Consider the following 15,714-nt stretch of genomic DNA (forward strand, 5'->3'; position numbering starts at 1 on the left):
AATGATAATGATAATGATAATGATAATGATAATGATAATGATAATGATAATGATAATGATAATGATAATGATAATGATAATGATAATGATAATGATAATGATAATGATAATGATAATGATAATGATAATGATAATGATAATGATAATGATAATGATAATGATAATGATAATGATAATGATAATGATAATGATAATGATAATGATAATGATAATGATAATGATAATGATAATGATAATGATAATGATAATGATAATGATAATGATAATGATAATGATAATGATAATGATAATGATAATGATAATGATAATGATAATGATAATGATAATGATAATGATAATGATAATGATAATGATAATGATAATGATAATGATAATGATAATGATAATGATAATGATAATGATAATGATAATGATAATGATAATGATAATGATAATGATAATGATAATGATAATGATAATGATAATGATAATGATAATGATAATGATAATGATAATGATAATGATAATGATAATGATAATGATAATGATAATGATAATGATAATGATAATGATAATGATAATGATAATGATAATGATAATGATAATGATAATGATAATGATAATGATAATGATAATGATAATGATAATGATAATGATAATGATAATGATAATGATAATGATAATGATAATGATAATGATAATGATAATGATAATGATAATGATAATGATAATGATAATGATAATGATAATGATAATGATAATGATAATGATAATGATAATGATAATGATAATGATAATGATAATGATAATGATAATGATAATGATAATGATAATGATAATGATAATGATAATGATAATGATAATGATAATGATAATGATAATGATAATGATAATGATAATGATAATGATAATGATAATGATAATGATAATGATAATGATAATGATAATGATAATGATAATGATAATGATAATGATAATGATAATGATAATGATAATGATAATGATAATGATAATGATAATGATAATGATAATGATAATGATAATGATAATGATAATGATAATGATAATGATAATGATAATGATAATGATAATGATAATGATAATGATAATGATAATGATAATGATAATGATAATGATAATGATAATGATAATGATAATGATAATGATAATGATAATGATAATGATAATGATAATGATAATGATAATGATAATGATAATGATAATGATAATGATAATGATAATGATAATGATAATGATAATGATAATGATAATGATAATGATAATGATAATGATAATGATAATGATAATGATAATGATAATGATAATGATAATGATAATGATAATGATAATGATAATGATAATGATAATGATAATGATAATGATAATGATAATGATAATGATAATGATAATGATAATGATAATGATAATGATAATGATAATGATAATGATAATGATAATGATAATGATAATGATAATGATAATGATAATGATAATGATAATGATAATGATAATGATAATGATAATGATAATGATAATGATAATGATAATGATAATGATAATGATAATGATAATGATAATGATAATGATAATGATAATGATAATGATAATGATAATGATAATGATAATGATAATGATAATGATAATGATAATGATAATGATAATGATAATGATAATGATAATGATAATGATAATGATAATGATAATGATAATGATAATGATAATGATAATGATAATGATAATGATAATGATAATGATAATGATAATGATAATGATAATGATAATGATAATGATAATGATAATGATAATGATAATGATAATGATAATGATAATGATAATGATAATGATAATGATAATGATAATGATAATGATAATGATAATGATAATGATAATGATAATGATAATGATAATGATAATGATAATGATAATGATAATGATAATGATAATGATAATGATAATGATAATGATAATGATAATGATAATGATAATGATAATGATAATGATAATGATAATGATAATGATAATGATAATGATAATGATAATGATAATGATAATGATAATGATAATGATAATGATAATGATAATGATAATGATAATGATAATGATAATGATAATGATAATGATAATGATAATGATAATGATAATGATAATGATAATGATAATGATAATGATAATGATAATGATAATGATAATGATAATGATAATGATAATGATAATGATAATGATAATGATAATGATAATGATAATGATAATGATAATGATAATGATAATGATAATGATAATGATAATGATAATGATAATGATAATGATAATGATAATGATAATGATAATGATAATGATAATGATAATGATAATGATAATGATAATGATAATGATAATGATAATGATAATGATAATGATAATGATAATGATAATGATAATGATAATGATAATGATAATGATAATGATAATGATAATGATAATGATAATGATAATGATAATGATAATGATAATGATAATGATAATGATAATGATAATGATAATGATAATGATAATGATAATGATAATGATAATGATAATGATAATGATAATGATAATGATAATGATAATGATAATGATAATGATAATGATAATGATAATGATAATGATAATGATAATGATAATGATAATGATAATGATAATGATAATGATAATGATAATGATAATGATAATGATAATGATAATGATAATGATAATGATAATGATAATGATAATGATAATGATAATGATAATGATAATGATAATGATAATGATAATGATAATGATAATGATAATGATAATGATAATGATAATGATAATGATAATGATAATGATAATGATAATGATAATGATAATGATAATGATAATGATAATGATAATGATAATGATAATGATAATGATAATGATAATGATAATGATAATGATAATGATAATGATAATGATAATGATAATGATAATGATAATGATAATGATAATGATAATGATAATGATAATGATAATGATAATGATAATGATAATGATAATGATAATGATAATGATAATGATAATGATAATGATAATGATAATGATAATGATAATGATAATGATAATGATAATGATAATGATAATGATAATGATAATGATAATGATAATGATAATGATAATGATAATGATAATGATAATGATAATGATAATGATAATGATAATGATAATGATAATGATAATGATAATGATAATGATAATGATAATGATAATGATAATGATAATGATAATGATAATGATAATGATAATGATAATGATAATGATAATGATAATGATAATGATAATGATAATGATAATGATAATGATAATGATAATGATAATGATAATGATAATGATAATGATAATGATAATGATAATGATAATGATAATGATAATGATAATGATAATGATAATGATAATGATAATGATAATGATAATGATAATGATAATGATAATGATAATGATAATGATAATGATAATGATAATGATAATGATAATGATAATGATAATGATAATAATAATGATAATGATAATGATAATGATAATGATAATAATAATGATAATGATAATGATAATGATAATGATAATAATAATGATAATGATAATGATAATGATAATGATAATAATAATGATAATGATAATGATAATGATAATGATAATGATAATGATAATGATAATGATAATGATAATGATAATAATAATGATAATAATAATGATAATGATAATGATAATGATAATAATAATAATAATAATAATAATAATAATAATAATAATAATAATAATAATAATAATAATAATAATAATAATAATAATAATAATAATAATAATAATAATAATAATAATAATAATAATAATAATAATAATAATAATAATAATAATAATAATAATAATAATAATAATAATAATAATAATAATAATAATAATAATAATAATAATAATAATAATAATAATAATAATAATAATAATAATAATAATAATAATAATAATAATAATAATAATAATAATAATAATAATAATAATAATAATAATAATAATAATAATAATAATAATAATAATAATAATAATAATAATAAAAAGATGAATAATTTAGTAAAATTTAATCTTAATCACAATAGATCAATTTATATAATAACTATTTTTACGCTTAATTTATGAAGTTTTTAAATTTTCAAATATCCATACTTTTATCCTCCTTATTTGTCACCTTTATTAGCTGCTTTTTTTTGTCAATCCTTTCTTGGCGTTATTAGATTCAGCTACTGATTTCGTTGCTGGCTTCTGTTTTGGCTTTGGAAAGAAATCGCATTGAGTAGATGCAGAAAACTTTTTTAATTTGAGCCTTCCATCGACAAGCGGTATGAAAGCATGGTATTGAGCAGTGCCAACGATTGTTACCGCAGCATCGAATCTGCTCTTTAGTGTTTTCAATGTTTCCTCATGATCCTCTTTGCTACTAAAAACTATTTTAGTTTCTTTACAATAATTCTTTGTCCAATGGAATAAAGCAGTCGCATCTAAGATGCGATCTTGATGAGAGCACTGGAGGCTATACTTCGCTGCATTTCTTTTGAGGTTTGCTCCAATACCATCACATGCTCATTTACCATGAGCAGTAGGATGAAAATGCCACTCAGCTGGCATTCCAAAATCTTTTTCATGAGCTGTAAGATTTGCGAAGCTACTTTTGTTTTTAAAATGTTGACGAGCTCCGTCCGAAACGTAGTATACCTTTTCTACTGTAAATTTTGATTTTAGATAATTTAGTATTATCTTCTGGTACTCATAAACTGCAACGGTGTCATGTTTTAAATCGTCGCATATGATTGCCATACTTTTGTGTTCCAGGTTTTCTTCTTTCATGTAGTAAATAACTACTGTGAATATAGTTGCTTGGTCGTTATTGAAGTGGAATGCTTGTATGGAATCCTGAAGAACATATTTATAGTTCTCTGCGAAATCAAATGAAATAATGAATTCACCAGACTTCAAATGTGTTTTCAAGTCCTTGAAGAATGACCACTGCTCTTTGACTAAAAAGTCATGGGTTCTCAAATTTAGCAATCCTCTACACAGTTCTTCCACAAAATCATCCACATTTAAAATTATGGTTTTCAGTGTGCATCTTTCAGTCTGAAGCCAAGATTCAAATTTTAACTCCTCAATACATTCTCGATCAAAAGAGTTAATTAAATTTTCTTTGATGAATGTGGTTTCCGGGCAATTCGAACATTCACCTAAGTGGCAAGAAGTTGTAGCATTAGGGCACATAGTCAATTTAAGGCAATCGCGGTAATGGTGTAAATCTTCTGATGAATCATCTTTTAAGTAATTTGATTTAAGTTGATTTCCTTCAACATCAATTTAACATTTTCATGGTAAATACAAACACATACTGTGTGAGTTCCGCTGCTTCCTGCCAAAACGCAATGTTTTGGCCTCAGTTGTGTAAATTTTGTGAATCCAATTTTGACATCCTCGTATTCAGATTGAAATGTTGCGAATAATTCATTTGAACTTTCTTGCCATCGATTCGTACAGACATCCAGTCTTTCATCCCTGGCATCAGGCGACTCATATCATCTCTCTGATAAAACTGAGTTATTAGAGATTTAGTATCGCACTCCAAAGTTTTTCCCTTCTTTTTGTTTGGGAGTGTGAGAATCCCATGCTCAGCAACCAATTGTTTAGCAATTCTTGCTTTTCGTTGAGACGTTCCAAACTCAGTCATTGTTTTTGCAGAACTCCATGTTCTTGGAGCAAGCGTGAGAAGTTGAATTCTTTCAGCTTCACTCTGTGACGTTTTGTATTTCTCTTTTATTTGTTCAAGAACTTCTACTGCATCCTTATGGTATTGGTTTCGACACTCATTCGTTGAATTTGAAAAGTTAGAATAACCATCATCATCAACAGTTCTGTCTTCATTCTCGGAATTACTTTTGTCTTCATCTGGAATAACTTCAACGCAAGGCTCATTACTATTCAAATTCGGTAATTCGTTCAACTTTCCGAGCTCTTTCCTGCATGATCCACAAATTTTCAATCGTTTTGACAGCGTAGGGAATTTTTTTAATAAGCCGTCGGAAATATTTCGCATATCTGATGATCTGTGCTTCATTTTGTTAAAGGGATTAAAACAAAAAGACGAATAAATTTCATTTTCAACCTTAGCCTTTTTAGAAGTCGTAGACATTTTGAATTTTGTAAGTATTTATGTAAATAACACACGTCTTAACTTTAACGCTGTTTCTAAAAAACTGATTTCCGTATGTCTTCAGAATGACAATAAATAGTTTTTTAAGATCATAAAGAAGTACGTTTTAATGAATGAGTCTAAAATCTTTTATTAGGGTCAAGAGGGCTTACATACTGAAGTACCTAGTTTAACCAAATGTTACAAATAATAATAAAAATAAACCATATAAATAACCTACCTGTCAACTTCTACCTCTCCACCCACTTCTTAAAGTCAAATGTCATAAAATAATAAATAAACTGGTACTTCGGAGAAGGGCCATAAAATATTTCCACTTGATTCCAAAAATTTGTTTCTGGGGCACCTGATATTTTAACAATGAAAATCACGTGCGCTGAAAACTACCTCTAGGATTGACTAAAAAAGCCGCAAGATACAAAACTCAGACAAATTTTGGGGGTGGAAAATTAATAGCGGTCGGCCTCATATTGCACCCCTCCAGTGGCTATTATCGGTCAGTTGTTGTGGTTTTTATTTTTAAGGTTTTAGAAACACACACAAATATGAAAAAAATCAATTTAAAAACATTTGTCTTGAGTTACAAAACATTTATTTTGATAGATATCCCACTCGCATCCCACTAAGCGACCAAAAAGGTTTTAAAGGAAAAGACCTAAGCTTTCTTTTTCAAAAAAAAGTAAAAAATTGTATGTCTTGAGTTACAAAACATTTTTTTTATAGATATCCCACTCGCATCCCACTAAGCGACAAAAAGGGTGTTAAAGGAAAACACATAAGCTTTCTTCTGAGCAAAAAAAAAATTAAAAAATGGGTCCATTTTTTTAAAAAAATTCAACAAAGTTTTTGATTTTGCAAAAAAAATCAAAAATTTTAAATCTTGAGTTACAAAATATTTTTTTTGATAGATATCCCACTCGTATCCCACTAAGCGACCATATTTGATTTAAAAAAAAAAAATCAAAAATATTTTATTAAATTTTTTTAATTTTTTTTTTTCGAAAGATTGCATAAATAGCTATCTAAACTATTTGGGACACATTTTGCTAAGAACAATAGGTAATAAGTTATATGGATAAAAAAACACCTGTTTGGCCAAAATGTCAAATTTTGACCTCCTATAACTCAGAGAGTTCTTGACCGATCTTGTTGAAAAATGGTGTCCGAATTACTATCCAATAGAACTAACATTGGTGCAAATTTCATCGCGATCGGAAGACATAGATTTCAAAAGTTGGTTCACTTGACGTGAAATGCCCCAAATATATTTAGACAAATTTCAAAATATTTGGTTGTGGGACTTATGTGGGAGCTATGACCTATTATCGTTCCATTGTCATAAAATATTTTAACGTGATTTTTATGTATTTATATGAGAGCTGTGGCCAATTATGGACCAATATTCACAAAATTCAGTATTATGATTTTTGAATACAAATTACTGATCTGTGTACTATTTTGGTTTAATATATGGATGCTATGACCTATTATGGTCCTAAGTATTTGAGGGCTATTTTTGTAGAATTTCATATAAACAACGCTGTTAACAAGTGTGGACTTTAAATGGGAGCTATGCCGAATTATGGACCAATATTTAAAAAATCTTGTAGTACGATTCTTGGGTACAAATTACTGATCGGTGTAAAATTTTGGTTCAGTATAGATTTTTATGGATATTTGTGCAGGTTAATGTGTTTTCCTGAAGTGGATCTTATATGGAGGTTATGACCAATTATGGGCCTATCATCATAAAATTTGGTACATCGATTTTTGTATATATTGATTAAATTTGTTTTGAATTTCAACCTGATAACTATATTTGTAAGAAATTTATGAGGATATTAGTGATTTTCGGGAGTGGACCTTATATGGGAGCTATGGTTAAATATGGACCGATATTCACAAAATCCAGAAGTATGATTACTGGATACAAATTACTGATCTGTGTGTAATTTCATTTTGATATCGATAGTTTTTAATATTTTTTAAGGTTGATATCTTTTTTCGGAAATGGGCCTTATAGGGGAGCTATGACCAATTATCGGCCAATCTGCATAAAATTTGGTACAGTGATATCTATATATATGGGTATTATTTTTGTCGAATTTTAGCATGGTAAAGGTATTTATAAGAGATTTATGAGTACTTAATTGATTTTTTGAAGTGGACCTTATATGGGGGCTATGGTCAAATATGGACCGATATTCACAAAATCTTGTAGTATGATTTCTAAATATATTTGTGTCGAATTTCAACTTGATAGCGATATTTATAAGACATTTATGCTTATTTAAGAGATTTTCGGAAGTGTACTTTATATGGGGGCTATGGCCAAATATGGGCCGATCCACGAAAAATTTTGTAATATAATTTGTTTTACCACGAAACTTATTTTTGCTGAATTTTATATGGATATTCCTCTTCTGTAGGCATTTATAGACAATAGAACCATATTTCGGGAAGAAATTTGTATGGGGCTAGGAGAAATTATGGACCGATTCTTATAATTTTCACCAGAGTTACTCCTTTTATCATAAAAGTAACGAATGCAAAATTTTATGATATTAGCTGCAATATATTTACAAAAAATGCCCAAAAATATGTGAAAATTATCAATTTTTTTTTGAGGTTGTCCCACATTTTAATTCATAACTTTGGTTCCACTGTACCGATCTCGCTGATTTTCAATACCAAACTGCTTAGGACAATAATAAAAATTTTTTTTGCAACTCTACTAAGTTTGTTTGCGTATTTTGGACGTGAGCGTGTTTTACACAGACGGACAGACAGACGGACATGGCTAAATCGACTTAGAATTTCATAAGGATCAATAATATATATACTTTGTTGGGTCTCAGATGAATATTTCTCAATGTTACACACGGAATGACAAACTTATATATACCCTCATGAACCACTTATGGTGGTGGAGGGTATAAAAATTATAAGGATCAATAATATATATACTTTGTTGGGTCTCAGATGAATATTTCTCAATGTTACACACGGAATGACAAACTTATATATACCCTCATTCACCACTTATGGTGGTGGAGGGTATAAAAATTATAAAAATTGCCTTAATAATTTCAAACATAATGTATTTTCCCTTTTTGGTAAATTTTTTAACCCCATTGCGGTGGTAGAATTCTATTCAAATAAATTTCTGTATCGTGGTGGGAGCTCATAATAAAATATTCATATGTCTATGTCAAATTATAGAAAAACATATTTTATGAAAAAGTACCAAAAATAAACACAATTTTTATCCCTTAAGGGTTCGAATTTCCAAAAATTACCAAACTTATATTTTTTATTTTTTGAGAAGTAAAGAATACGATTTAAAATTTGTTTCTATGTTTATTGGTTTAAAAGATACATAGGGTGCCAAAAAAGTACCAAAATACATTTTTTACCCGTTTTCTCCCTTAAAAGGTTCGAATTTCGAAAAAGTACGAAACACCTGCCAGCTTATTTTTTAAATGGAGTAACATGCAATTTTAAGTTTTTTTGTATCTTTATTAGTTTTGAAGATATAAGGTTACAGAATTTACCCGTTTTTACCCCCTAAACGTTCGAATTCCCTTTTTATCGGATCGTTTTGGGAAGTGAGGAATCCACAGTTAAAATTTCATGATTCTAGCTTCAGCCGTTTGGGCTGTGCGATGATGAATCAGTCAGTCAGTAACGTTACTCTTTTATATATACAGATTATATATGTACACGATTTCATGAAACACTAACAAAATACATGGGTTTTTTGCTTATATCTCGGTCATTTGTGGACCAATTTTCTCGATTTTAAATAGCAACCGAGTCGGAAGAATTCCGGAGATTTTGATGTATCAATCATGTTTGTAAGTTATTTAGGTGATTTGGAAAGTTGATTTCAACACACAGACGGACAGACAGACATGGCTATATCGACTCCGCTATATATAACGATCCAGAATATATATACTTTATGGGGTCGCAAATGAAAAATGTAGAAATTACAAATGGAATGACAAACTTATATATACCCTTGCCCTTGGTGAAGGGTATAAAAAGTTTAAAATAATCTGCTGATATCTTTAATAAAGTATTTATTTCCATATTTAATGTCTTAAAGAAATATGAATTTGTTTGTTGTTTTTTATTTGCCAACTTAATCATTTTAGTGTCAACTTAATCATCTCAAATGTAATGTGATTAACTTAATCAAAATTTTCCTAAACGCGTTTAAAAGCCCAAGTGTGAACATAGCATTAAATATGCCTTGAATACACCCGTCAAACATATTTACCTACCACAGCCACAGTGATGACTAATACTATGTTCACATTTGCAGAGTTAATCATCTCAAATGTGATTAAGAATTAAGTTGTCCTTTTATTTTTAAATTAAAACACAAATTTTATTTATTTTTTTATTAATAGTAATTTTATTTAATTTATATGATTTTGCTTTTAAAGATCAATTGTCCTTTATTTAAAGGACTCTATATAATATTTAATAATAATTTGTTGCGCTTGCCATGAAGTCTCGTTTAAAACTGCCTCGAAAAAATGATTTATTGATTTTAGATGATGATGTAAATGGATAACTAATTGATCGTGAACGATCACGATTGGTCAAATATTGTCTTCATATTTCTTACGCACTATACATAAGTAAATGAAGAACATTGGTAAGAATATAGATTTGTATATAAATATTTGCATACTATTAACTTTGTAATTCTTCATGCCCAATCGTGATAATTGTCTTGCGCTTAGTAACAAAATAAAGTTAATAAAGCAAGCTTTGCATGCCCGATCATGTCGATAGCAGTACACATGCGTACGTACGTACGTGTGTATGTATATACGTTAAAACGTAAGCTATGAAGTGCAAGATTCTGCATGCCCAGTCATGACAATTAGCAACAATAAAAAAAAGCAATCGCTTAGTAACAAAATAAGTACATATGTATGTATGTTTAAAATATTACAGTAGTGTACAAAATAGATTCAGATTATTTAATGTAAATATATAATCATCAATAAATGTAGGTACATATAACTCCCCCATTGTTAAATTGAAGTTCCGAAGAAATTTCTTTTTACATTATTTTAAATATTGGTGTTGTTATAATTTTAGGTTATGTGTGCAAAATTTTTTATACAAAAAAAAAGACCTTTCTCTTCATTGATTAGAAAACATATACATTTATAAATTATACATACATAAATTCATATTTGTAATCTATTATAATTATTGGATAAATATGTATGAATAATCATATACATATATACATACATATGTATATTATTTTTTTTTTTAAAACAAACACAAACTGCGAAGCTTTTTGCTTGTCTGCAGAAACACCCAGAGTCTCTTGCAGGAATCGAACCCGCAACCCTTGGATTGACAGTCCAGTACACTATCGTCTAGTAATTTATTATGAAATCTAATGAACTTTAATACATTTTTAATATTTTTCATGATTACGAATTTAAAATTTTTTTACTATGTCAAGAGTTTTTTTTTTATTGTTTATATTTGTTTTTGTTTTATAAGAATATATCTAGATACATATATAGAAATATATTTCATAAATTTTTTGTTACAAGTTATTAGTTAGTATTTAACTTTTTCCTTTTTATATGGGACTTATAATATTTGTGCCCTGTTTGGCTTATAACATGATCATTATCAAATTTATAAACATGAAGTTTCCTAGGTTAGGTTAGGTTAGGAAGGGGTGTACATTGTGTGTACTTCCACTCGGAGACCTTGAGGTCCATTGTGATTCCCTTCAATAGAGATATACAAAGATGATAGCCTTAGAGTAAGAAAAAAGTCCAAAGTTCCGTCTGTTAAAAAGAAGAAGAAAGAACCCTTTACCCTTAAAGGCTCCAATTGAGCAATGACCTGTTATCACTCCTACTAGAATCCTGAGATTATACCTGTCCAACTCTATCAGTGTTCCAGTCGCGTTCGCATTCAGTCTTGGCCATAAGGCCCTGGACACTTTGCAATCTGTTCTACTGCACCAGGATTGATTCGTATAGTCCCGGAATCTTTCGTAGATTACCCTGTAGTAGTGACAAATGAGTGGTCTAACAGCCCGTTCCCTAGTGTCATGATCCAGATCAGAACCATGTCTAGCAAGTTCATCTGCTACCTCATTACCCTGTATATCACAGTGCCCTGGTACCCAACACAATCTCACCGAGTAGTGTACCAATAGCTCCTCCAGAGCTCTCCTACAGTCCTCTACTAGGTTGGAGTGTACTAAATGACATTCCAAGGCCTTCAGTGCCGCCTGACTGTCTACGTATATCGTCACTACAACCCCCTATTGATGTGTGCCCCTATCAACTCTGTGGCTTTACAGATCGCGAAGATCTCTGCCTGGAAGACGCTACACTCGTTAGAGAGTCTATATGAGCGCTTGATGTCTTGGTCGACCAAATAAACCCCGGCCCCTGTACCAGAATCCATTTTGGAACCGTCAGTGAAAACTGCGCACCCATCAAACAGATGATCGGATCCAACCCACTTATCCCTAGTGGGAAATTCTATTGGAGGTTAAGCACCGAAGCTAAAGGTCGCGACCTTATAGTCAGAGATTCCAGATGGAATAATGCCCTGACCAATAAGACCTGCTTCATACAGTATCATAGTGTGTCCTATCCGCAAGGGTTTCACCAAGGAAGACTCTGATAGTCTGAGTAAGTTCCTTGCTGCCACACTCTCAACATATTTCTCAATGGGTAGTAGGTTTAGGATTATATCCAACGCCGCCTGCGGGGTGCTACCTAAGGCACCTGTGATGCCCAGACATGCACACCTTTGAGCCTTGTTGAGTATAGCCCTGTAGCTACGTTTCCTCATTGCCTCCCACCACACTGGGCAACCATAAGTAATAATAGGTCTAACAACAGAAGTGTAGATCCAATTAACCATACTAGGTCGCAAGCCCCAGTTCTTGCCAATTGAGTTCCTACATGTATAGTAGGCATTGAGGCCCCTTTTTAATCTTTCCTGCGTATTTATTTTCCATGACAGTTTATTGTCAAGGAAGGTTCCTAAATACTTGGCTCCTCCTGATAAACTCAGCTGAAGTTCTCTACCTTATACTAGTAAATAACACCAATTCTGTCTTTGATGGGTTTACACCCAGCCCGTTAGTCTTTGCCCAGGACGAGAAATCGCCAAGCGACTCCTGCATGATGTCACTGATAGTTGAGAGAAATTTTCCCTTAATCAGGATCACCACGTCATCCGCTTAGGCGACTATCTTCCAACCATTACATTCGAAGGTCCTGAGAATAGGATTAACCGCCAGTAACCACAGAAGAGGAGAAAGAACTCCACATTGTGGTGTACCTCTGGTAACCCGTCTTCTGATCACATCGTCCCCTAGGGTTGAGTTGATAATCCTGCTTTCCAGCGTTAAGATTATCCAACTCACTAGGAAGTCGTTAACCCCAAGTTCTACTAACGAGTTCCTAATTGCCTCTGTCCTAATGTTGTTAAAGGCGCCTTCTATATCAATAAACGCAGCTAAAGTATATTCCCTATGCTTCAGACTGTGCTCTATACAACCGACCACTTCATGAAGCGCACTCTCAACGGACTTACCCTTGAGGTAGGCATGTTGAGCGTTGCTAATGAGATGAGTATCTATATTGCTCCTTAGATGTAGATCTATCAGTCGTTCTAATGTCTTCAGAAGAAAAGACGATAGGCTAATAGGTCTAAAATCCTTTGGTTTCGAGTGGCTGGCCTTACCGGCCTTAGGTATGAAAACAACCTTGACCTCTCTCCACCCGCACGCAGATACTTCCTACTGTGACAGGCCTTGAAGATATCCGCCAAAAGGAATAGTGCCGTATCCGGGATATTACACAGCATCGCCGGAAATACTCCATCCGGACCTGGTGATTTATACGGGTCGAAAGATTTCACCGCCCAGGCTAGTTTTTCCCTAGTGACTATTCCCTCAATTTGTCTAGAGTCATGACTAGTACCCTCAGGCATGTTAGCCCCCTGATCGTCAGCCCTAGTGCCTATACCTTCACAACTAGGAAAGTGTGTTTCCATATGCAGGGAGAGTGTTTCCGAGCTGGATTCCGTCCATGAGTTGTCAGCTCTTTGAATATACCCTATGACCTTTGGGTCTTTGGATAAAATTCTCCGAAATCTTGACATCTCATTGACGCTATCAACGGATTCACAATAATTCCTCCATGAAATCCGCTTCGCTCTTTTCAGATCTCCCTTGTATTTATTGAAGCACACCTTGTTGTTGTTCCAGTCTCCTTGTAATCCAGTGAGCTTCGCCCTATTAAAAGATTTCCTAACCGTCGACCTCTGAACTTGAAGTTCCTTAGTCCACCATTTTGGCTGTTTACGCCTACCGGGAAATTTTATTGGGCATGATGACTCATAGCTCTCATTTAGTAAACGGGTGAAATTGTTCACCGTTTTTTCCAAATTGGATGGTATCAGTTCACATAAAGTAAACTGTTCAAACCCAGTACGTACCTTTTCATAAAAGGTTCCCCAGTTTGTCCGCCTAGGATCCCTGAATGGTACCTTTAAGGACGAGTTGAAATTCAAGGTGAAGGTAATCCTACTATGATCCGAAAAGGAACAGTCCGTGGATACCCTGCAATCTCTAACGAAATTATCATCTTGGTTCGTCAAGGTCATGTCTATAACCGCCTGCCTATCTTTGTTCATAAACGTGGGCATGTTGCCCTTGTTACAGATAACTAGATTATTGACAGTTATGAAATCATAGACGCACTCACCTCTTTTATTGATATCAGCACTGCCCCATTGGCTGTGATGAGCATTTGCATCACATCCCATAACCAGGATAGCACCTCTCCTTTTTGTATACGCCGTTAGCTCCAACACATCATTGCCTGGTGGATCTGCTGCATCATACGGCATGTACACCGAAGCCAAAGTCAGCGTCCGCTCACCCCTGGTTTCCCTATTTACAACAGTGATGTCACCGCACCTAAAGGAATGAGAAATTATTAGTTTGAGTTCTCTCCTTGCCAGGATACACGTTCTTAACTTGTCCTCAGTGGACGGGATAAATAACGTGTATCCCGCTATCCCTAACCCGCAAACCTTATTTTGATTAATCCAAGGTTCTTGGATCAGGGCCACGTCGGTCTGGGATTTGGTGAGAAAGTTTGCCAATTCTGTTGAGGCCGCTTCACAATGATGCAGGTTTATCTGCACCACTAGCAGCCTCTTTGGTAGTGTGATGTTTCGAGTACCGAAACCTGACAGTGCCAAAACCAAAATTGACAACCCCTTTCACCTTGTCCAAAATCTCTAGGGATTTACGATCCACTGCGAACCGGAAATCCCTCCCGTTGTTCTCCTTACACACCATAGAGGCTACCGCCTTCCATTGGTCTATAGGGAGATCAACGTTCTGTTTTTTCAATAGTGCCAGTATGGTTTCCACCGGTCTTAAGGGTGGAGGAATCCATACTGTCACTATTGACCTTAATGGTAGTTCTGAAGCGCGTATC

General features: G+C 30.3%; 1 protein-coding gene across 1 annotated transcript; it reads right to left on the bottom strand.

The window, feature by feature from the left end:
- Positions 1-13,882: 13,882 nt before the first annotated feature.
- LOC135955555 (uncharacterized) lies at positions 13,883-15,115 on the bottom strand. The gene has a single exon (XM_065505906.1). The coding sequence runs from the start codon at positions 15,113-15,115 to the stop codon at positions 13,883-13,885; it is 1,233 nt and encodes a 410-aa protein (XP_065361978.1).
- Positions 15,116-15,714: the final 599 nt, after the last annotated feature.

The sequence above is a fragment of the Calliphora vicina genome, chromosome 3 (genome assembly GCF_958450345.1).
Source record: "Calliphora vicina chromosome 3, idCalVici1.1, whole genome shotgun sequence".
In the NCBI taxonomy this organism is placed as follows: Eukaryota; Metazoa; Arthropoda; class Insecta; order Diptera; family Calliphoridae; genus Calliphora; species Calliphora vicina.

Coding starts and splice junctions, on each gene's coding strand:
- LOC135955555 (XM_065505906.1), bottom strand. CDS start 15,115: ATGCCGTATGATGCAGCAGATCCACCAGGCAATGATGTGTTGGAGCTA.